We start from the raw sequence: 21,489 nt of genomic DNA, 5'->3' as shown, positions 1-21,489 counted from the left end.
TTTCTAAGCTCTTCAAGTTGGATTGTGACTCATCAGTTCAAGGAAGGAGAGGGATGAGAAGGGAATATGTGAATACTATTGAACTGCAACCTGTCAGTTGTTCCCCAGATCTATTTAAGCAGCACTTCAGTATCTAAGACATGCAAATAGGAGGTCACTGTGGGTAATCTGGCCTTCAGCTTTCTCCTCTTCACTGTTAATATCTTTCTTGGGCTTTTCCCTCTTGAGCTGCTAAAGTCCAGCTGAGAAGACCAGTCTTGAAAGAAAGCAGTCATGTTTCTATAATTGGCAGGAATCAGTTCAGCAGGCTGTAAAGCCTTTCCTCAGAAGGTTTGACCCAAACATGGACTTCAAAGAGGGTTCTCTAGCTTTCTAATCATTCAAATTCCAGATTATCCAAAGGTCTCAGGTGTTGTCTGTGTGTGATAGCTGTATAATCAAGGCTATAGTGAACCACCGAGACAAGCCAAGAACTCATTCTTTGCTGTATAAAAGCAAACAGAGGTGTAAACCCTCATCTATCTCAATAAATGGTACTGTAAATGCAAATTTAAAGCTTGGTGAGTCTATCAGGAGGAGATATTTTCAGTACTTGTGGTAGTTTATTTATGGAGGGCATGTTAATATTGTGCCTAGTTATTGCTCTATGCTTGTGTTTAGTAGGAAAGCGTGGGTTTATCTCCTTTTTAAAGTCTTAAATGCTGGTTTTATATAATTAACTTTTCCAGTCATTAAAATTAATAGGTTTTGAAATGTATAGTTTGCTTTTTTTTTTAAACTAGGTAGAGATTTTTTTTCTAGTTAAAGGTATTCACAACTGCCTAGGATTCTGAAATGCCTCAATGATGATCAGGGTCTGCTGGTGAGGTCCAGTGAAGAGGACAGTCCTTTGTGTAGATCTGTTCATGTTGGCAGGAATGATTTTCTTTCATACTTCAGATCATACACCCTGTAACTGACCTACCCTTTCAACTCAGCTGTGCAGGATGCAGGTGCTATTATGCTAATATTTTTGCCATCAATCACATTTCATCTTGCATCATGTAATTTCATCTGTGCTAGTGAGAATATGTCTTTCCTTGCATGGATGAGGGAAAATCTGCAGTGTGAATTTGAAAGAACATAGAAATGGCTGTCCAGGATCAGACCAAAGGGGCATGTAGTTGTTGTGCCATGTCCTGAGCATGATTATAAAACTCTTCCTTCCCCAGAGTGGAACATGAGGCTGAATCACACCTGGGGAAAAACAGAGACTAGAATATATTTTTGGGAAAACTTGAGTCTTGAGATAAATTTCTCTGTCCCCTTCTCTCGGACTCCTCCAGCAACTGGAGCTTCTGCTTTATGGATGTTAGAGGATTCTGTTTTTTTTGCAAAGTTTTTCAGAAGAAAATGAAAATATGTATATTTTGTAGAAAAATCATTGTCAGTGTTATATCAATATCTTCGTATGGACAGCATGATAGAATAGAATAGAATAGAATAGAATAGAATAGAATAGAATAGAATAGAATAGAATAGAATAGAATAGAATAGAATAGAATAGAATAGAATTAGTAAGGAATGAGTAAGAAGCACAGGCATACAAGAGTTTCCACCTACTCCTTTCACAGCTTCCACCTGTTTCCAGCTCTTGAACTGCATTTGCCTGATGGGGTTTCTGTGAGTTTAAACCTTGAGATTTCTCTTCCATTAACTTGTTCAGTCTCTCTTGAGCTCCTGTAAACTTTCAGCACCTGCAACATCTTTTGAATATCTAGTACATGTTTATCCTCTTCCTTTTGCTAGTTTTGAACTTGGCATCTAGTATCATTTCAATTCACTTATTAATAGCTGTATTTTTGCATTCCTCTTTATAAATATTTCAGAAATTATTTTGGCCTTCACCTGTTGTAAAAAGTAATAGTGTAGAGATTAAGCCCTCCATTTATAGGTTCTAGTTTAGAAATTGATTGATGCAAATGGGATTTATGCATGTATATGAAGATCAGTATATGCATTAGGACTGTCTTGAAGTGAGAATTTTAAATGTCTTAGTTACTTCACTTTTTTACCTTGCACTAATGATAAAGGCCTGGAGTTTTGTGCTAACCATTTAACATTGTCTTTCAGCTTGGTTTGGAAAAGACATGGCAAATGAATATGTCCTGTGTGGTGGAATGTCCTGTGAACTGTCAGCTCTCTGACTGGTCCGCTTGGTCTGAGTGCTCTCAAACATGTGGCCTTACAGGTCAGTACATACCTTTGGCATATTTTAAAGTCTGAGACTTCCTTTTCAATTTATATCAGTATTTGAAATAGAAACTGTATCTCAGTGAAGCTGGGTAGCATATCACGGCTGGAGAGGAGATAATTGTTGGACAAGCATATTGCATTTTAATTTTCTTTGGGCCTTAGTGAAGAATCCTCCATTTTCTGCAAAATCTGCATGTAATATTTCCCACACAGACAGTGACAGAAAGTTGCAAGTTCTCGTTTGCTGGAATCAGACAATTATGGATCACATATTTCTGAGGGAACTGAGGGAAGAGCGCAGCATGCTGGCCTCTTCTAGCAGCGAGCCCCAGATGAGGAGCAGGAGTCTCCACTGAAATGGGCAAACATGTTGTCACATTCATAAAGAATATTTTTCTTCAGGCTTCTGAATTAGCAAATTACTGCTTTTACTGTTACAGGAGCAATCCTAATCAGGCATCCTTCTGCACTTACACTACAAACAAATGACAGAATATAAAGTGCCTGACTTGGAAAATATGAATCCACAAAACAGACAAGAGCCAACAGATCAGCTTTATAATTAAATTTGTCAAATCTGGAGATACTTTTCAGCAAAATAGAACCATCTTGAGGAATAAATCAGTCTAACCACTTTGTTGTTAGTTATATTGCTGGTTTTTGTTACAGGAAAAATGATAAGAAGAAGGACCATAAATCAGCCATTTCAGGGTGATGGGAGACCTTGTCCTTCTCAGATGGAGCAATTCAAACCCTGTCCAGTAAAACCTTGTTATCGATGGCAATATGGTCAATGGTCTGCTTGCAAAGTAGAGGTAAAAGCCATATGGGACTTAGAAGTTATGGAAAGTGTGGATTGAGGCATATTTGTGATATGCCTGGATACCTCCTTATTAACTCTTTAAACAATTTGCTTCCGCCTCTCTTACATAAAAACTAAAGTTTGTTTTTTTCCTTAAATTTCATATTTATCAATAGATGCAACATTGTCTTACAGATCTTCAGAGTATAAATGTAAACTTTGGTACCTGAGCAGCAACTTTGCTAATAATTTAAATACGTCTATTGTAAAAGAATATCAGCGGAAATATATTCACATATTAGAAGAGATCTTCACTTGACATACTGCTCTGGTTGTAATTCAAAGGCATAATTAGCTCTGTAATTTAAGGAACAAGTAACAGTGAGAAGAAATTTTCGCTTGGGTTTTTATTTTGTTTCAAAAGTAGTGAATCGTGTCTTCTCTTTTTCATCTTCTTTTTTCTCCTTATTGGAATGAATAAGTAGTTAAGTAGAAATAATAGGAGATAGAGTGACATGTAACTCAAATCTAGTATTTTGGCACTTTCTTCTGTTCAGTATTAATCAATATATGTTCTCCTTCTGTAGGATGCTCAATGTGGAGAGGGAACACGAGTGAGGAACATCTCCTGTGTGGTTTATGATGGATCCATTGAAGACGTTGGCAAAATAGTAGATGAGGAATTCTGTGCAGACATAGAGCCTATTATAGATGGTGACAAGAAGATAATACTTGAGGAAACCTGCACTTTCCCTTGTCCAGGTAACAAAGCTGTTCAAACAGATGTTGCATTTGAACCCAAGATTGCTTGGGTGTCATTATAGCTATTAGGGCCTAGTATTAGCCACAGGCAATTAAATCTTTTTCATCTGCTTTACTGATTGGATTCGTCTATCAAATGACCAACAGAATTACTTTGTAGGAGTGGCTTCATGATAATCAATCAATTAGAAAAAATACTAGATTTTAAATTTATAAAAGACATGATCTCTCTGTCACAGTTTGTATCTATTTTGTATATATTTTTCACAAAATCCATTGAAATAAACCCTGTATTTAACTCTATAAGAAAGGGTGTTGGTTTAGAGATAAATATTAGTGTTAAGTGTGTAGACTATGTAACAGCTTTATTAATACTTTTACCAGTGGCTAAAAACTTGATGCCTTTTATGGGTGTCTAAGGAAGATAAACTAAGATCTCCTTTTTTTTTCTTTAGAGGTTTTATTCCAAATGAAACTAAAGTTTTGATCTCTGAGAAAACATGAGTGCCTCTAGTTGTTTAGCTCTCTGGATGTGACATGCTCTATCATTGCCTTTGTGAACTGAATCTAAAGGAGCTGTTTTGAATGATCAGGTCCATGTTGCTCATAATGAGAAGGATTAAGATCATATAAGAGCCGTTTAATTTCCAGTAAAAACACTCCAGTTCATTCCAAACACTTTCTTGTAGAATTTGAAGTATATTGCTGTTTTTCAATAGCTATTAATGATGAGTCTTCAGAAGAGGTGATAAACTCCTTCAGTTCTAATGTAGCTATCATTTCATACAGCACTCTATTTTCATTCTCTTGAAACTCTCCTCTTTCCCAGAGTTTTTTCAGATTGGACTGAAGGTAAAGTTGTCACAATAAATAGAAATTAATAAGATTGAGAGATTTCCATCACTGCTTTGTACATTGCATTCCATTTGCATAATTTTCATCTATTTTTGCTTCTTAAATGGAAACTGGAAGAATACAGAAACTGCAGTTATGTTTTCATATTAGTGAATTTTATAAAAAACATATAGTGACTTATTGATTGCTTAAAAAATTTTGCTGAGCAGGGACCTGTTCTTCAACAATCTCACATTTAGCCAGCAAGAATAACTGCCCTGTGGGGATGTGCTAATGATAGGCTCCAGCTAATGTTTCCAAAAATCACTACTTGTTTTCCTATTATGTATACATCAGTTCGTCAATTATTCATTTCTTTGCATGCTTTCCTAAGGTTGGCAAATAAAATTCCTTCATTAATCAGGCATCCGGTCAACACAGTACTGATTATATCTGTCATCAGTATAATGCAAGGTAGCATGAATTTTTAATGGCTTTCTCTCTGAAATAATGAGAACTAAGAGGTTTATTTGTGAGTTTGTGCACAGTCTAGTCCCATTTTCTACTGTTTTAACAAAATGGTTTCTTTGTGTTGTGCCTCAGATCTTCCTTAAATGTTCTGTAGCTGATTGTGCTAATTAGTGTCATTAGTATAATTTGATTTTTCAGTTTTACACTATAGAATTCTACAGGTCTATTATCCTAACATGAAATAGCAAGAACAGACATTTTAATCATGTTCCCATTTCCCTTTCTTGCAAAGGATTTTCCATCAGTTGCTTCAATGTCTATTTAGAGAAAGATAAACAATAATTAGTCTTCTTAATACTAGACAATGTTTTCTAAGATCAAAGATGAATTGAAAAAATATGTAAATTTAGCATAAGACATAAAATGCACAATATCTTAAAGTGTACATAAATCTAGACATTGGGTAGAGCATTGCAAAGAGATTCATAATGAGGGTGATCTCATGGGAATGCTACAAGAAACTAAAACTGCTTTAGAACAAATGGGCCCTTGTACAATCTTTGTAATATTTTCTATGACACAGAAATTCAGAGAGTATCAAAATGTTATGATTTCTACACTATGAGTCAAGTTTAAAAAGAGGAAGGAAAGGAACTAAAAGGAAGGAAAATTAAAAAACTGTACTTGGGACTTTTTTTAAGACATATTCAGTGTAAAAAACTCTTCGCATACAATGATCATTCATATTATAAAACTGCTCTTTGACAGGGGACTGTTACTTGAGAGAGTGGTCAGAATGGAGCCTTTGCCAGCTAACCTGTTTTAATGGTGAGGATCTTGGTTTTGGAGGAGTACAAGTCCGATCTAGAGCAGTGATCATTCAGGACTTGGAGAATCAACATCTCTGTCCAGAACAGGCTTTGGAAACAAGACCATGCAATGGTAAGCACCAAAATATACTTAAGGCTGGTTCCTGTAAGAAAAAAATACAGAACAACCATAATTTTGTTTTCTCTCTGTTCGTAGTAGCAATTTTAGGCAAATGGAAATTTGATAAACAGAAATGCACCTAAATTGTTGTTTTCCATAGATCAAACATAAAGAGAAAAACTTTGAAGTGGTAACTATCATATGCTACTCCTCTAGAATATTTCTTTTTTAATGATATTTCTTTTTGTATAGGACAAAGAGTTTCCCTATACACTTAGTAACATTAACAAAAAGAAATCTCTGAGTTTTGATTCATAACCAGATTTAGATTTCTTTGAATTGTTGATTGCATGACAATATCATTAAAATATCTCAGCCATGCTTACTACTGCTAGTTGACACATTGTCTAAGAAAAGTAGTTTCCTATATCAACTTGGCCATTCAGAGGCTGGATCAGACAAAAAGGAATTTTATATTTATGTTAGCGAGCTAAGGTGCAGAAGGACTCCATGATTCCAGATATCCCAAACCATATGAGATGTGCACAGAAGAGCTGAGACATGGAGCCAGATGCAGCCCCAGCCACTTCACCCAGCCCTGGAGCTGAAGCTTTGTGTCACCAGGAAAGGAACCGGATCCCTAAATGAGTATTGCACAACAGATGGGCCACAACCATTATGAGCTTATTGGAAGCATTTCTTGTACCCATTTACTGCATTAGGCTTGCTCATAATCCTAGTTAGTGTTTCAGGCACATCTGGTCTCTTCTCAATGTGTCCAGTAAGTGCAGGAGACCCTGGGAGCTCCACATGTGTGGTCCAGTGCTGGATAAAGGAGAAAGGGGCATACTTAACAGCTGTAAAAGCCATTAATCATAGCGAGTGTGACCACAAAATTAGTATGGTCAGCTGATGAGCGTGGCTGCTGCCCATGGTAGTCTCAAACATTGTCATTAAATATCTTGAAATGTGAATGTTCTCTGTGTGCAGATGGGCAGTGCTACGAGTACAAGTGGATGGCTAGCCCATGGAAGGGATCTTCTCGGACTGTGTGGTGCCAAAGGTCAGATGGTTTAAACGTCACAGGTAACTACTCATTTTATATACACAAAAAAAAATCTCAAAAACAGGTGGATAATGTGTTTTCCCAACAAACCAAAACACCCACCCCCGCACCCTTCCTGGGTATGAATCAAAATAATCTTTTTGCATATTAAAGATGTTGTTTGTTTTCTAGAATCATGCAGTATGTAATGCTTATGGTAAATATAAATATTATTTTATGTAGTGGACCTGAAATATTTTATGTTGTATACAGTTGGGGTTGTTTTTACCATAGGCATCTTTACACTTCTAAATGTAGGGTTTCAGGCCCTACAACAAATAAAATTTTTATGTATTACAGGTCATTCCAGTGCCTATACAAAGGCAGAGAAAGTTGCACAACTTGATAGTATCATCCATATATGTTACAAAATATAAAATTTTAATAAATGTGCTAATATGAGTTTATTTCTTTACTTCGATGCCATAAATCTGTATCAGGATACATAATGGACTGCTATGGGATGTTGTGACGTTTTGTGCAATCCAAAGCACAAAAAACATGAATTAGGAACGACTGAGATCTCAGAAGAAAACTTTCATATGAATCTATTTATATGGATTTATATATTGGCAATAGGGATTCATTTAAGCACAGAGTTATGCATTTATTTAAATAATTTTTGTGTCAGACCAAGTCATATTAAAAGAATCCCAGAGAGTGTAAAAATATCCTCAATGCCAGCTGTTGTCAGGTCACTCACAGCAGAGGGGCTGTAATTTATTGCCACCACAATACTTATTCATGGTGGAGTCCACCACTACTCTCTGTTGTGACAATAGAAATAAAATATTTGTGTTATTTTTACAAGGTGTTGAAATAATAACTCAAAGTCTCTTGCAACCTTGTGTAGGACTATTAAAACCCATCTTATTCACAAGAATTGCAACAGATCATTATCCATGCACCTTGATTGCTTCCTGCTTAGCTAAGATCCTTCTATGGTAAGGAAAACTATAAGAGAGAATTCTTATTGAGATTAATATAGGATATTATCTATGAAGTCCTATAGGATTTGGAGTAAATAGCATCTTGGAGGTTACAGCTCTGAGATGTTAAAATTAGAGTATATTCATAAATCACAGTCACATGAAAATACTAATTTATTCTGATGTGATTGAATACAGCCTTGTGATAAATTTTAGGAAAGACAAAATATGACTCTGTATTATTGGTAGATTTTTCATAATGGGATCTCCAATGCAGACAAACCTCAGACCTATATTGTATCACTTTTTTTTTCAAAGTTTGTTTGTACGTGGCTTTAAGCTGTGATAAATTTCTGGTTTGAATGGAAGACTAATGGAATATTCCAGAACATGCATCACTGGGCTCCATTGCAACCCTATCCATGCAACACAAAACTGTGTTTTTCATAAGTTTCTGTTAAATGCAAAAATATGGTTCTAATGGATTTTATGATAGTTTTCAAACACAGTACTTCTATTGTACTAATATACAACATAGAGGGAACTTCTCTACATTAAATACACAGTAGTGAACCAGATTTTAATTTGCATTTGTGCATTTTCTGAAAGGTTTTTGTATAAACTATGGTATTTATGAGCTCATTCATGTGATAGACGCACATACACCATTGATTTAAAATGAGATCACCTATTTTGATTCAGAAGAATAGAACCCATATCTTCTATTACTTGTCTTGTCAGCCTTATTCTTGCACATTTGGATTCAACATAGTGTATTTTAATTCAGACATTATTAAATAATTATTGTGAGTTCTGTTGGTATTTTAAGGTCTTTTTCTATTTACTCACTTGCATAATATCACTGTGCTGAATAGTTCTTTTTTACTTGAAGGTGTTATTTCCCATGGGCGATGAGGCAACTCTTTCCTTCTGCTTCCTTGGATGACTGATATTTTATTACATAGATTCCCACAGGCATGTGATTTGTATGCTAGGATGTATGATTTTCTTTTCTGGGGGTGGGGAAAACTTATGGCAACCAGCAGGGTTTTCTTTGTTCTTCATCAGCCATCCCGTTAACACTTGGATCTGCGTAACCACAACTAACTGCATCTGCTATGGTTGTGACCAACCTCAGCTAGCAGGATTTCATCATCACGTCACACCAGTATAAAAATAGTATTAATATGGGAGATGCATGATAAGTTGTCCTGTAGCAGTCTAAATTTTAAACAATGTGATGTATATCTCTCTTCTATAAGCTAAAAGGAAACAGGTAAATTCAAACTGATTCTAAATGTATTTTAAAGTCATTCTGGCTGAAGTGATATTGAAATCCTGATGGTGTGTACTGGTCCGTAACAGTAACTGCACTGTATATAAAGCTGTAGAAATGAAAACTATGAAAAGGGAAAAGACTGAAACCCACAATATCATCAGTATTGTAATATTCAGTACACGCTTTACTGATAAATCTGCTTTCCTTCGTAAAATCTCAGACTAACATGAAGCCTTGATTCATAAAGGCATGTGTAAAAGTGACCCAGTAGCAGCGGAAAACAGGTATCCTTTCATAAACAGGATGAGCATCTTGTTTTCAGTTCAACAGGAAAAGATATAAATAAAAAAGGTGTTTTTATTTCTATTGTGGCCACAGTTTCAATATGTAAGTCATAAGGAGGGCCCTAGAGAACCAAATCTGTTCCCTTGAGTACAACAAAGCATTTAAATTGGTTTTTTGGGCAATCAAAAAAAAGGGGAAAGCAAAAGGCTCCATTCTCAAATACTAGTTCTCTAAAATGCACATGGAATTAAATACATTTGCTGTATCCTTACTCTACATATAAGAAAACATTTGATTCCAATTATGCTTCACCCTCGAAAAGAAGGACTCTTACACTCAAATTAGCGACAAGATTGTCATCCATGATACAGTGCAGCAAGTAATTTCAGCAGTGGTGAGGTATTGCCATGTGAAAATATGATTTTCTGTCCTACAGGGGGCTGTTTAGTGATGCGCCAACCAGATGCTGACAGGTCATGTAACCCACCGTGCAGCCAGCCCCACGCTTACTGCAGTGAGGTATGTGCTACTGCATTGGAGCATAGAGCACCCCCAGGAGGCCTTCCCACACATCTCTTGATTACAAAGATTATGCCAACAAAAAGTATTTTCAGTGATTTTACAAGTCACAAATTTGTTAAAACCCACCTTGCACCATTTTCTACTTTTCAATTTAATGTTAAAGAGTTGATATGGTATGAACTTGCATAAAAATATACAAAGCAGTACTCTTCTGGCTAGCACTCATCAAAACAGTCTTATCTTCCAGTCATCCATGTTGCTATGCTTTATGGCTCACAGAAAGCCTTGTTTTTCCACTACACCTTGTACAACACTTGTTCCCTGCAGACCAGGACATGCAGTTGTGAAGACGGATACACTGAAGTGATGTCCTCCGATGGCACACTCCAGCAGTGCACTCTCATCCCGGTGGTGGTCATCCCCACCATGGAGGACAAAAAGGGAGATGTGAAAACCAGTCGAGCTGTGAACCCTACCCAGCCTTCCAGTAACCAGACAGGACGAGGAAGGACCTGGTTTCTGCAGCCTTTTGGGCCAGGTGAAGTCATGCAATGAGCAGTTTTAGTGCTAAGTACTGCTGCAGGGTCTGGCTTTCATATTTTTGTGTACCTAGGAAGACCACAAGAACCCTTGACTGTTCATTTGAGAAGGCAGACATACTCTCACTGAAAACATAGGAAGAAACATAGTAAACACCTAGCCCTCTCACTACTCCATCAATATATTTAGTGAAATCATATATTGCAGATTTCCTTTTAGTCACTCTTCCTGTTAAAATTCACGGAAGCTATTTGAAATGTGACTGTGAGTTTGCTGCAAAGGTGCAAGCCAGTATATTAAATTGTGATATCTTAAACAATAATTCTCTTGACAGAGGAATGAAAGGATAGCACTGAAGAATGCAAATAGTAAAGGCTTCTTAAAATTTGCTGACATAGCACAAATTGTATGAAAATAATTGGTATAAGTATGCTAATGCTTTTCTGACATATCCATATCTATACTAATTCATGTTAGTCAAATGCTAACCATATTACTGATATTTAATGTAGGCCTGGTCTAAGTATCTATGAGCAGTATTTTCTTTTATGATGGACCATGTTCTTTAGAGCTGTGCAAAAACTTACATGCAAGAGTGTAATATATAAGTTATTTAATAAAAAATACTTCATAAAGTCCATCATGTAATCAGATGTCAGTAAATATTTTTAGTCTTACTAAATATTTGCCAAAAAAAATTAATTAACAAAATATTTTCACATAAGAGATATGTTGCTTGTCCAAAATATTATTAACATGGAAGAGGGCAATTGGTTATCATCTCTAGTGTCTCTTAAGTCACATAGGGCTAAATATACTAATATGCTTGGGTATTAGTGTGGTCATTTATTTCTAAAGGATTTTTTGATGTTTTTAATTGCAGAATTGAAAGTAATATCTTTACATGCATAATCCATAAGGTATTTCAAGTTAAGATTTATAAAAATATTTCTAATATGCAGATTAAATAATGTTTGGGCTAGAAATTAGAAATACTTATATTAGATCCCATTAGTCCTACTAGTATTTACTATTATTTGTACTTTGATATTATATTTGATACCTGCAATAAAAATAGTCTTTACTCCAAGTACTTTAATCAAAAATAAAAAATAGAAAATCAAACTTTTCTGGTCCTCTTTTAAAAAACAACATCTTACCAAATATGTTATCATTTATTCATTTCAGCTAACCCCTCCTGAAAATGCCAGAGGGCATGTTGTAGCATGCAGAGTGATAGCAATAAGCAAATATAAGACAGTCACCTTCAACAGTTTAGGAATATGAATGCTCATGTGAGCTCAGGGGGGGGTTTGGAGCAAGGTATGTTTGAGAAACTTCATGAAATCTCACCAATTTTATGTAATTTGAGTTGGGAAGGAGACATAGCTCAGTTCAGATAACCTTAAACATGTTTAACAGAATGAACACTTTATGCAGTGAAGTTATGAGCAAATGTGAGAGAAAGTGAATATTTTCCAGTTCTGATGAGATTCAGGATGGTTGTTTTATTTCAGGATTGGATATATATTGGAAAGGTTTGGGTTTACTCTGGCATGGTTATCATTTTTCCTCACAGTTTCTAAGTCTAGATCTAAAATAGGTCTTTCATTTTCTTCCACAAATTACATTGCAGTTCCAGAAAATAAGGTATTAAAACTGTCCTCTTCAAATGTCTGGGCTGAGGTATTACCACAAAAAGATGAATCTGAGATTCCAATTCCCTTGCATACTTAGAAATAATCTGTCCAGAGAGAATTCAGAAAGCCTGAGTCAGAGGTCAGTAGTTGCATAATAGGAATGACCTCATTAGCAGAGTTCCTTGCTTTGACAAAACCAAATAAATCTGTACACAAGACATTGCCAGCCTTTTTCCCAAGGAGATGTAACTATTTTAAAAGAAGCCAACCTGAAAAAAACCTAAGCCTCTTACATTTACCAATGGAAACAAAGCAAGGAGAGAGGAAACTAACCTATTTAGCAGTTCTAAATTCTGAATTCTTCTCATTGATATTATTGTATCATAGGATTTGTCAGGTCAAATCTACTGTTCCATTAATCTTTAATGGATCTGTTATTTAAGTTATGTCAGTTATTATCAGTTATGATGTTTCATTAGTTGATTAAGGTAATGAAGGGAAAATGTTCTGATATTGATTAGTCTTGAACAACTTGTCCACATGACAGCAAGACTTTGCATTGCTGCAGAGCGGAAGGCCTGAGCTTAACTGCATAGCAATGGAGAGCACTACTGTGTAACCAAGCAATCTTAGTCTGACTTCTGTTAATATCATTGTGGAAATAAAAACTGCATTGATGGTGTCTTTTGGTTCTGAAGAGCTAACAAGAAACACTAAGTGTTTGGTTAGAAAAATTTTAGCTGTAGTTCCTTACATTGAAAATACACACAACTTCATGAAATAAAACTTGTACGACTTGAATATGAAATAATTCAGTTTTATAAAGGTTATTTTTTTATTGTCAAGGAGATGCAACAAGGCTAGCTAATCCCCTGGAAAACAGTGCTTGAAAAAAGCCATTTAGAAATTTGAAAAATGAGTTGGATAAAACTGGTGACTCAAAAAGCATGCACTCCTTTAGTTGTGATATGGGGGGCAAAGCAAAACCCCACAGACAAAGCCACATCATTTTCCTCTTTCTTTTCCTGAGGCAAGAAGGAGAGTGGTATGTATGCCCAAATCTCCAGGGACATGACCAAAATACAAACTGCACCGGCTGCACATAAATACAGTCCTTATCAACAAACAGTTGTTTTATTTAGGAGCATGGGCTAGGATTTTTTTTTGTGTATTTTTACTTTGTGAGGAGAAGCTATTTATAACAGCAAAACTTGCATTTAGTAGGGAAAGAAAATTTAAAATTTTGCTTCTTTATGCAGTAGTAAAGGTTGTGTATGTGCAGCTAAGGGATGGATGATGTACAGCATGCTAAGGGCATTTAAAAACATACAAGTAAATAGGAACAAGAATTAAAATAACAGACAGATTGCTTTACCAGATCTAGAATAGAAAGTGATACTAAATGAGTCCTAGGCTGATGCACTGCCCTGTGATCACACTGAGGGATTGCTCACTACTAGGGAGACCCAAAGCTGAGTTTCTGGGTCTCTCACCTGCTGCCTCTACCCCAGATCTCAGTTCCATTTGAATTATCCTGACCCCAACTGAAAAGCAGAGCACAGAGAAGTCATTGCTCAGTTATTTAACAATATTTACTCTGATTAAACTGTAATTGCTACTCAAGACATTTATTTTGGATTATTAAAGTATTTCTATGCTATATCTGAACTAATAATTCAACTAGACTAACTCAGACACTACTGACTAACATTCATTCCTTTTAGATGGGAGGCTGAAGACCTGGGTTTATGGTGTAGCTGCTGGTGCATTTGTTTTACTCATCTTTATTGTTTCTATGATCTATCTAGCCTGGTGAGTTCTTTAATTATTTATAAGAAAACAGTCCCCTCATAGACTGTAATGAAAATGTTTACATCTGCTGCTGTAGAAACTGCAGACACTTCTGTGAACTGCAGTGTTTCATTTGCCTTGTCCTTTTGTCCAGACTCAGGTTAGCAGTTTCTGGTTGCACTCTAGATGATGGATCACCACATATTCTTCTGAACATATAAAAACTTACAAACACGGGGTAGCTTAGTGTGCAGCTCACTTTTGCTCGGTTTATCTTGGATGATATATACAATGTCCAGAATAATTTTATTGTGTCTGTATCAAAAAATGCTGAGAGAAATAGCAGCAAAGACATTGAGTAACCAGAAAAATCATATTTTATATCTGACAAGATATAGAGATACAGAACCAGAAAAAATCTGAAAGCTTTCTCATCTTTTTAATACATGAAAGAATTCTGTTTTGAACAAGTCACCTTTGAGAATGTGCTCCCTGAAGTCTTCTAGGTCCTGTTAGGAATTTCTGATCCAAATGAAAGTACAGGTGAAAGGTGAGGGTAGTGTGGTTGTATACATCAGGCTCTTGGCTGTACTGCATTAGTAGGTTTTTGGGGGCTTCTGGGTGTGTTTGCCATTCAGTAAACTTTGCCCAAAACCTCACTTCTGTCTAAGTAATATAAAAATTCATTTGGGTTTTTTTTCTTGTTTTTTGTTTGATTCATTGCTTGTTTTTTGTGCGTTTGTTTGTTTTGTTGTTTGTTTTGGTTTTGCTGTTATGGTTTGTTTGTTTGGGCTTTCTTTGTGGTCTTTCTGTTTTGCTTAGTTGGTTGGTTTTTTGGGGAGTGGGGCTTGAGGAAAAGGAAATCCATTAGTATTCAACAACTACAGATTATTTGGACTGGAACCTATGGCTACTGCAAGTCATTGTAACAAAAAGTTTCATATAAAAGATTCAGATTTGAGCAGCCTAAGTGACATGGCTGAAATAAGATTTTGGACAAGATTGAGGATGCACAGGCCTGATTTAAAGAAATGCTTACATTGCACTCTAAAAGAAGATTAGTGCTAAAGCATGGATAAACATTCATTTTCCTTTGGCCTAGTAATTTTTTAAAACTTTATCTAATGGATTGGAAATACTGCTGGATTAAAATCTAATTCAAGGCTAGACAAGGAATGTTATGGCAAACAACCATACACCTGCTATTAATGACTGGTTTGATTATAACATCTAGAATTAATTGTAGGCATTCCAGCAAGTATGATGAGATAAAACCAATCAAAAGATGGATCTTTCCTGTGGAAACCCTTGATGTGTCAAGAGCAGTTTAATATTTGAGTCACGTAATTTAAAAGAACCTGATTGCAGCTTTGATACATGACCAAATATTGCATGGCAGGCTCTGAATTCTTCTGAAAACTGGGTGATGTTGCAGGAGTACCTGCCAAGGATTTCATCAAGTCACATCAGCATCATAACAGCTTGTTTCTGAACAACTGAGCTTTGAATTAGATATTGCTTTGGGTTGATAAAGGGATAATTAGTGATCCCAGTGAAGGTTTTAAGGTTATAGCTTTTATAAACAAACAATTGAATGCATTTCAGCATGCTCATCTTTCATTTACGACTTTTGTATGTTATTAGTTGCTTTTTCTATTTAAAAATTATCTTATTGTTTCAGCAAAAAGCCAAAGAAGCCCCAGAGAAGGCAGAACAACCGACTGAAACCTTTAACCTTGGCTTATGATGGAGATGCAGACATGTAAACTGTGACTTCTCTTGGTGACAAATGGAGTCTAAACTATAGGAATGAAATCAGAAGGTGTCCAAAGCCACAGGGATTTTCTATGGAGTGGATTAAGTGTTTTGAATTTTTCTTTTTTGTAACTGCACCATAGATAAAGAAGGATGGATTTCATAATGCCTACTGATATTCAAGGTATTATTGCTTTACTTTAGACCATCAGCACCGAGAAATCAGGCAGAATCACATTAATAGACACTGCAGTTGGAGATTTGTGGTGTTTCCTCAGTCTTAGAACAGAGCACCACTTCTGCCTCCAGAATACTGTATCTGACATAGTATTAACACTTGGAAGCCCCTGCATCATTAACCAAGTATAATCAGTACGCATGAGGAGTTTGTACCAAGCTGTCTATGACTCTTTATATTCAAACATAACATATATACTCGGTTGAACCATATGTATTACTCTATCAGATTATATATGTGATGAAGAGCATTTTAGTGCTTAGTACAATATTAACTTTTAACTGGGATTAACCCACTGAGCAAGTTCAACAGTTTGCCAGTTGATGATAACTTGTGTTAACCTGCATTTCAGAGGGCAATGACTCACTTGCAAAATTCTGTCCTGTTACCACTCCAAATTATAAAGGCCTCATGTGTACATCCGGAGAGGAGGCATTCTCAGATTCACTATTTTCTAGTGGTTGATGTCTGGAAAAAATACCTGCTGTAAATGTTACAATACGTTTCTACTTTCTCTAACTCAAAGTGTTGCCTGCATCTTTTTTGCTACATGTAAGGCAAATTTTTGCACTATATTAGTGCAGCATGATATGCACTTAACTAGTATTGCCATAGAAACTGCCTCTTTTCAGAAAGGATAATGATGTATCTTGTGCAAGGAGTGTCAAGCAGACAGGTCTTGAATGCTGAAGAGAGTAGTGTTCAGTTTGGACTGCGGCGGGATGGAATCAGCTGCGACGTTTGCCGTACACACACCGTTCCTCACCACAGCAGCCACTTGTACTCTACACCATGGCAGTAATACAAGTGTCTAGTTTCCTGCCCCACCTACCTATACTGGTATAGATTGTCCTGCTGGTTTCTAATTGTACTTTGAAGGCTGTTTATGACTAGATTTTTTATATTTGTTAACTTTGTTAGAAAAAAAAAGAAAAGAAAAAGAAAAGTGGTTGCCCTGTAATCCTGAGTGACATACTTCTTGTCTAAAAAGGTGTTCTGATCGTTCAACTGAAATAAAATGGTTTTACTTTTCTTTCCTTCTGTTAATGAGAGCTCTTTCACTGTTAGTGGCAGTGCAATACTCAGAGATGTTTTGTCTTTTCCAATTAGGATAATTCAATAGACTCTTTTAATTATTCAGTTAAACTCCTGAGTGTACTGGCAAGTAAACAATAAGATCAATAGTTCTGCCACTTTAATACTCATGACTTTTTCAAAAACTCTGGCAGTATGAAAACTCACTGTTAACCTCTTCCATGCTTATGGCGTTTCAGTGCTGGGCTTCCAAGATGAAGCTCATTGACTTGCCACTCATGTGACATGGCTGTTACGGATGTGCTCCATGACCTGAGAAGGGTTATTCTCCTCAAATGGCTTCTGTGTGCAGCCGGAACGTGCAAGTGACTGTGCCACTACTAAGCAATACAAAACTTTATCAGGCAACCTCTCAAAAAGAATTGTTACATAAAGTCCAGTATTAGGTTCTCAGGTCTTTTTTATAACCTAAACCACTTCTGCCTACTCATCACTCTATTTGCTCAAGAAGCACCAGTTTTTGCACACTGAGTGAAACTAACTTTGCAAACTTTGGCCCAGATCCATTGAAATCAATGACAAGAATCTCATGGACATCACATCTGTTCTTAAAAATACAAACCTTTGTTCTATGTAGAATAATTCTTGAAACCAATGAGCATTTTGTGGATATTCAAGAGAGATTATGGTCCTACTTTAGCTTAACTGCCATATTACCAGTGTGATGTTACTGCATCAAGAAAATTACCTTCATCCCACTGCGTAGGTTTTCCCCAAATGGGAATGATGAGCAGAGGAACAATGGTAACAATATTTGGTGCAGGTTTAATTTCTCATTTTATACCTTGTTCGAGCTGCAGCTGATGAAGTTTCATGGCTGCCTGCCACAGCAGTGGTTCATTCCTATATGTGTTTCAGGACTGGAGCATTCAGTCTTGCATCACTTTGTAAAGGTCCATTGCGAAAATACAAATCTTGATCATTTTAATTTTCAGCATTCTTGAGTAGAAAACAATAAAAACCTGCTTGGTTCCTCTTTTGGCAGACACCAAAAAAAGGCCATGAAAAAATGATAAAGTATTAAAGAACAATAAATACATGTGGAAACAGATTTTATGATGATTTCTGGTTTTTTAATAGTCTGATTCTGTGTTGTCGAATAGTTTTGAACCAAGAGAGCATTGAGGGAACAGGGTTTCTTTCATTGGCAATGAGTCATCTTTATTTATGACACTGGCTGGTCTTAGCAGGAGCTGTTGCCTAGTTCTTGCCTTGAAGATTTTTATGTCCTAAATCTAAGTACTTAATAACTTAAAGATATGACATCTCCTTTTCGTTACCACATTAAATGGATAAACAGAGAGATGGGAGGGTTTTTCAAGTCTGTTTGGCCTTTGCAATCCATGCAAATATGTTAGTATGTGTTACATTTTATATCTGATCAGTGAATATCTGGTGCCCATCTGCATCATACTAGGGCTGCATTTAAAATCTAGAGTGTGTTTTTATTATAATTTTTTTCTATGAACAAAGTGCATGGAAATCTGAAGCCAGAGTGGCTTCCCTCATTATCAAGAAAAAAATGCTAGGCTGTAAGGAAGGCTGAAATTTTATGTAAATCTAAATGTTGCAAAGGTGATTAAGCCCTCTAGCATTGAAATTGAAGTAAATAATATGTGAATTACCAATATAGAATGAAAAGCAATTTGCTTTAAAAATCAGAGTGCTTCTACAAATCCAGTGCCTAAAGCAGCCACTACTGTAGATTATTAGTTTGTGAAAGTAATGTTTCCAGTGATCAAATAAACCATTCAGAAAATAGCAAAGTAGGTATTTTCCTGTTGATGTGGTGGTTTATATTTTTCTTTTTAAAACTGTAGTTTCTAGCTTACTGTGTCTGCTTTGAGTCCTGGAGCAGTTCCTTTTTGAAGCTTTGATGCAACTGCACAAGCCTGTTTATGTTTGGTATAAAGCATCAATTTTGAAACCCCCTTCCTCCTGCCAAAATGTAATAAAGTTTTTTTTCCAATCTTACAATTTGAAGAGAGCAATTTAAAAAGTCTATGTGTAAATCACTGTAAAATATACCTTGAATTAAATGGAAATCTGTCTTTTTACCTTTATGTAAATCGTTAAGAATTAAGAGTTTATTTTGCCTAACTTAATTTACTTGAATATTTATTTTGTAGAACGAGGAGGCAGCTGTCTGAGGAATGTTTACTTTTCTTTTGGTTAATGTTAATTTGTAAATTGTGTAATGCATTTTTATTTTTTAAATTATGTACATTTCTTTTTTAATGCACAAAATGTTTACGTACTACTACTACTGCAAATTTGTGTATATTGTCACTAAGCTTTATTCAGTTAATACAGATGATCGGAAAATGTAACAAGTCTTACATTTTCATCTGGGTTATTTTTACATAACTGACATATTGCTGACAATAAATATAAACACAAAATCATTTAATGTCTTTTTTTAATAAATGTAGTATCCTATGCTGGGACAGAGTAACAATAAAAGCCAGATCCCTAAAATATGACCACCTTTTAAATAGTCTCTTCTTTTTTCTGAAAGGCATTAGGAAACACATTCTTGTTAAATATTAGTCTTTCTATTTAAAAAGAAAAAAACTTTCTGATGCTATGGTAACAATCAAGTCTGTTGTTACAGTCCTAGTCGACCTGGAAATTTACAAAACATATTTTGTTGACTGATAAATACCCAATAAATGAAATTTTAAAAAATAACCTTTTCTTCCTTGCCACTTTTATATCAGAAAAAACAACTGTTCTGTAGAAAATAAGGGGTCAATCAAGATCTTATGAAAAGAAATCTATTCACTTCAAGTCAAGCTGGATCTGTTGCTGTCCCTACACAAGAAGAAAAAGAACAAAAGAAGTCACTTTGCACTTTTTCATAATTGCTCGTATTCAATCTGTGTGCTCTCCAAAACTCAATTCTTTTCATGTCTAGTTCTGCTGTGTAATTTTCACACCACATCATGGGGTTTTTTCCTGTTTCAGTTACTATTACCTCCCCAATAACCTTTCCAAGCTAACCCCTAATAGATTTAAACACAATTTTGAGAGCACACAACTCTGATTTTTGAGGCATTTCAGAATTTTCACAAGTAATTCCTATCTACGTTTTCTCCTGCTGGAATCCACAGAAAAACCACTGAAGCATTGGTCTTGAATTCCCACCTAAAACCTAATAGAGGAATAGAGGATTTTCAAGATCATTTAAATATGTTTAATTCAATAAAGGCAAAAATTCTGTAACCAGTTAAAAAACATCTGAGAAGAAAATTTAAATTCTCATTTAAATTTAGAGAATTAATTTTGTTATAATAATGAAGATGATAGAGTCTTCACATTCAGTAAAGAAAATGTGGTAGATTTTGGCAATGTTTGCAAGACTTGAATTAATGGGAAAGGGTTGTCTTTATTTTAAAAAGAATCCCAAAACATTAGAGGAGAGTAGGACTTTCTAGTAAAAGTGTGATGAAAGGACATGAAGTGAGAGGTAAATCAAGAGACTTAGATAATCTTAGTAAATGTTTTAGCCTTCTAGTAATGTCTACAATAAAAATCTACAATATTGGAGAACCTAGAAAATCTAGAAAATTATCCTGCTGAAACAGAAGGGAACTTGAGCAGCTTGAGCTGCTTGGCACCACTGTCAGTTTAGCTATAGAAAATGTTATCTCTAAATTTTCTGATTAGGTTTTTTGTTTTGGTTTGGTTTGGGTTTTTTGATACAGGAAAGCTGGCTGTCTATCCAAAAGCAGGTAATGACCAGGCAGATGGACAAACACATTTTTTGGGACAGGGTAGGGATTGGTGGGGTGTGTATGTGTGGATATCTTAGTCTCTGCTTGCCCATTCATTTATTTTTCAGCAGAGGCTGAGGGTGTGTCATTTTGCTTACCTGAATTTGGGCAGTGCCCCTGGCTGTGGTGGGCATTTCCTGTGGGGACATCCTGGTGAGACATCTCTACATCCTTAGTCCTACTTAAACAGAAAAGTGAGAAGGTCTCAGGATTTCTGCTGGTCAGAGTGACCCTGAGACGCGTTAGAAAGTCTCTTTTCCCAGCCCAGCAGTGAAAGAAGGAGCCAGGATTCATCTGTTCTCATTCTCAAGGTTGTTTATTGTTTCTTGTCTATAAAGTTCTTTCTCTGGCCTGCCCAGGTCTGTTCAGCAGGTCAGACAGAGGCACACTGTTGCCCTCAGGGTGGTGTTATCTTTTTATACTAAAAATTATGTGTACATTTTTTACAATAGTTTCCCAATACCTACCACCTATGTTAGACATTGAGTTTCTACCTTAAA

At 35.8% G+C, this 21,489-nt stretch overlaps 1 protein-coding gene across 1 annotated transcript in view; it reads left to right on the top strand.

The window, feature by feature from the left end:
* Nucleotides 1-19,696, top strand: part of THSD7A (thrombospondin type 1 domain containing 7A) — a 266,483-nt gene extending 246,787 nt beyond the window's left edge. Inside the window, exons 22-30 of the mRNA XM_058019397.1 lie at nt 2,113-2,230; nt 2,905-3,050; nt 3,625-3,799; nt 5,873-6,046; nt 7,025-7,120; nt 10,069-10,151; nt 10,482-10,692; nt 14,059-14,146; nt 15,807-19,696. Coding sequence (XP_057875380.1) covers nt 2,113-2,230; nt 2,905-3,050; nt 3,625-3,799; nt 5,873-6,046; nt 7,025-7,120; nt 10,069-10,151; nt 10,482-10,692; nt 14,059-14,146; nt 15,807-15,891 — 1,176 coding nt within the window. The 3' untranslated portion in view covers nt 15,892-19,696. The remainder of the gene's footprint in view (nt 1-2,112; nt 2,231-2,904; nt 3,051-3,624; nt 3,800-5,872; nt 6,047-7,024; nt 7,121-10,068; nt 10,152-10,481; nt 10,693-14,058; nt 14,147-15,806) is intronic.
* Nucleotides 19,697-21,489: the final 1,793 nt, after the last annotated feature.

The sequence above is a fragment of the Melospiza georgiana genome, chromosome 1 (assembly GCF_028018845.1).
Source record: "Melospiza georgiana isolate bMelGeo1 chromosome 1, bMelGeo1.pri, whole genome shotgun sequence".
Lineage (NCBI taxonomy): Eukaryota > Metazoa > Chordata > Aves > Passeriformes > Passerellidae > Melospiza > Melospiza georgiana.
The sequence above is the reverse complement of the archived record's forward strand: the minus strand, read 5'-3'. Positions and strand labels throughout refer to the sequence as shown.